The following is a 2,912-nucleotide window of genomic DNA, read 5'->3' as shown; positions in this document are numbered from 1 at the left end:
GAGAGAGAGAGAGAGAGAGAGAGAGAGAGAGAGAGAGAGAGAGAGAGAGAGAGAGAGAGAGCGTGTGTGTGTGTGTGTGTGAGAGAGAGCGTGTGAGAGAGAGAGAGAAAGAGAGAGAGAGAGAGAGAGAGCATGTGAGAGAGAGAAAGAAAGAGAGAGAGAAAGAGAAAGAGAGAGAGAGATAGCGTGTGTGAGAGAGAGAGAGAAAGAGGAGAGCAGACGAGAGATGAGTAAGAGGAGTGGGAAATGTCACTGTGCTATGGCATAGCATACCACGCGCGCACATACCAACCATCACCGTATAGCATTCAGAATTCCACATTCATTAATTACTCCTCTTACCAGACGCATCTGAAGCCAATCTCATTCTTGGACAATTCAATATGCATATATTATAAACGAACAAAAAATACATAGCACAGTTAATCCTACGCTGTCAGCCGCACGCCGATAAACTATATTCACAGCTTTTTCACTAATATAAGTATATATATATATATATACATACATATATTATATATTATACTATACATAATATATATATATATATATATATATTTATATATATATTATATATATATATCGCAAGTATAAACGTGCACCACGCGAGAATCAATAAACTACGACGAAGCGCGAAGCCCCAATGTGCGATGCAGCGAGGAGGAATGCGTGAAAGAAACGTGATAAATTCGGCTAGCTTTTAGTCATCCACTTTTTCCAATAAACACACTCCGTCTGTCACACGCGGGTAAGCGATCAGGCTCAGACGAGAGGGAGAGTTTTTCTCGCCGCTCTCCGATTTCTCCCCTCGCGTTTATATCTGTTTTTTGTCATCGCTGGCTGCCTCCGCCGCGCAGCCTATATGGCTTCGTTTTCATCTCTCTCGTGTTATCTCGCACCTCATCTCGACGCGTTTATATATACGATGAATTCCATGTCTCGTAAAACTCCGGCTGCGGACGTGCGAGCGCATTCCTGCTCCTCGCGGCGCGTGCGAGGTTTTTGACGCGCGATCATCGTGACGCACGCGCGTCCGTCCACCCGCAACGACCGCGTCGAGCAGCGAAGGTTAGACGCTCACACGCACGCACGCACGCACGCACACACGCATGTACGCACGCACACACGCACGCACGCACGAGCACGCACGCACGCACGTACGCTCAGACGTACGTACGCACGCACACAAACATACACACACGCGCGCAAACACACACGCGCGCAAACACACACACACACATATGCCCCACACATACACACACACACACCACACACACACACAACACACACACAACACACACACACACACACACACACACACACACACACACACACACACACACATGCCCCCCCCCACACATACACACACACATTACACTGTCTCTCAGCACTACTCACGATGGCGCCGAGCTTGTCTTTCTGCGCCACCAGGAGGCGCAGCAGCTCGTCGTTCGTCTGCACCTGGCTGCGCGGATCTCTCGCTCCAGCTGGACACCTTCTCAGCAACGCCGGCGCCATTCTGCAACGACAGCGAGATGTACGCACGGCAGGGGCGTGTACAGGGGGGTCAGGGGTCCGGACCCCCCCCTGTCTGTGCAGAAACAGCATCTAAGGCGGTCTAATTTCAAAATGTTTCTGGGGGGGGCCCCAGACCACCCCTCCGCGTGCCTCGCAAGTTTAGGTTACGGTTAGACCCTGTACACGCCCCTGTATGGGGATAAACTCCCGCCAATATATATATATATATATATATATACTATATATACTATATAAAATATAATAGATAGAGAAATAGGCTGTCAAAATTTTATTTAACGCCGAGACTTTCGAGAACAACTATGTTCTCTTCGCTCAGCGACCCAACAGAAAGTTCGTTAAATAACAATGTCTGTTGTTGTCGCCTGACGAGATACTATGTTCGTCGGTCAAAAGCTCGCGTAATAAAATTTTGACAACTATTTCTATTTTTAAATGGATCTTATCTCTTCATGGGTGTCCGTGTGTTTTTACTTATATAAATATATATATATAGAAGTAAAAACAATATATAAATATATATATATATATAGAAGTAAAAACACACACGAACACCCATGTTTCAGCCGAAAGCCTGACGAAGAGATGTACGTCTTGAAATCTCGCTGATTAAAATTTAAACACCCTTTACCTATTTCTTGAATTTGTTGTATATATATATATAGGTCAGTGAACAGCAACTTGACATAGCATGTGACCTGGCATGTTGACCTAGTGCGCTTGACCTTGACCTACCTTGGTGGACAGCTGCGAGAAGATGACGTACCAGGTGACGAGGTTCCACAGAACAAACACCGTCGCCGCGATGAATGCAAAGCGCTTCTTCATGGCGCCGCCCGAGTCTGCAACGACACGCAACGCTGACACGTAACAATGACACGTAATAATGATATGCAACAATGATGCGTGATAGTCTGCAACGACACGCAACGCTGACACGTAACAATGACACGTAATAATGATATGCAACAATGATGCGTGATAGTCTGCAACGACACGCAACGCTGACACGTAACAATGACACGTAATAATGATATGCAACAATGATGCGTGATAGTCTGTAACGACACGCAACAATGATACATGGGAGTCTGCAAGAGAGAAGGAGATAGCGGGGAATGAAACAATGAGAGAGGCGGTGAGAGTGAAGACCAAGCAAAGGTGACAGAAAGGGGAGAGTGAGAGGGGGAAGCGATCTAGAGAGAAAGGAAGAGCGATGGAGAGGGAAAGGTGGCGAGCGAAAGAGAGAGTGGTGGTGTGTGAGAGAGAGAGAGAGAGAGAGAGAGAGAGAGAGAGAGAGAGAGAGAAGAGAAGTAAGAGAGAAAAGAATAAAGAGAATACAACGTACGACGACGAAGAACTAAACTCGTACGTAC

General features: G+C 46.5%; 1 protein-coding gene across 1 annotated transcript in view; it reads right to left on the bottom strand.

Moving 5' to 3' along the window:
- The window catches only part of LOC106813267 (alpha-1,3-mannosyl-glycoprotein 2-beta-N-acetylglucosaminyltransferase-like), a 35,416-nt gene that overhangs the window by 26,953 nt on the left and 5,551 nt on the right, over positions 1-2,912 (bottom strand). Inside the window, exons 2-3 of the mRNA XM_014817367.1 lie at positions 2,272-2,378; positions 1,398-1,519 (exon numbers count right to left, since the gene is read on the bottom strand). Of these exons, the coding sequence (XP_014672853.1) occupies positions 1,398-1,518 (121 nt within the window). The 5' untranslated portion in view covers position 1,519; positions 2,272-2,378. The remainder of the gene's footprint in view (positions 1-1,397; positions 1,520-2,271; positions 2,379-2,912) is intronic.

This window comes from Priapulus caudatus, unplaced genomic scaffold (genome assembly GCF_000485595.1).
Source record: "Priapulus caudatus unplaced genomic scaffold, Priapulus_caudatus-5.0.1 Scaffold747, whole genome shotgun sequence".
Classification (NCBI taxonomy): Eukaryota; Metazoa; Priapulida; class Priapulimorpha; order Priapulimorphida; family Priapulidae; genus Priapulus; species Priapulus caudatus.
Note: the sequence above shows the minus strand (reverse complement) of the source record. Positions and strands in the feature narration are given on the sequence as shown.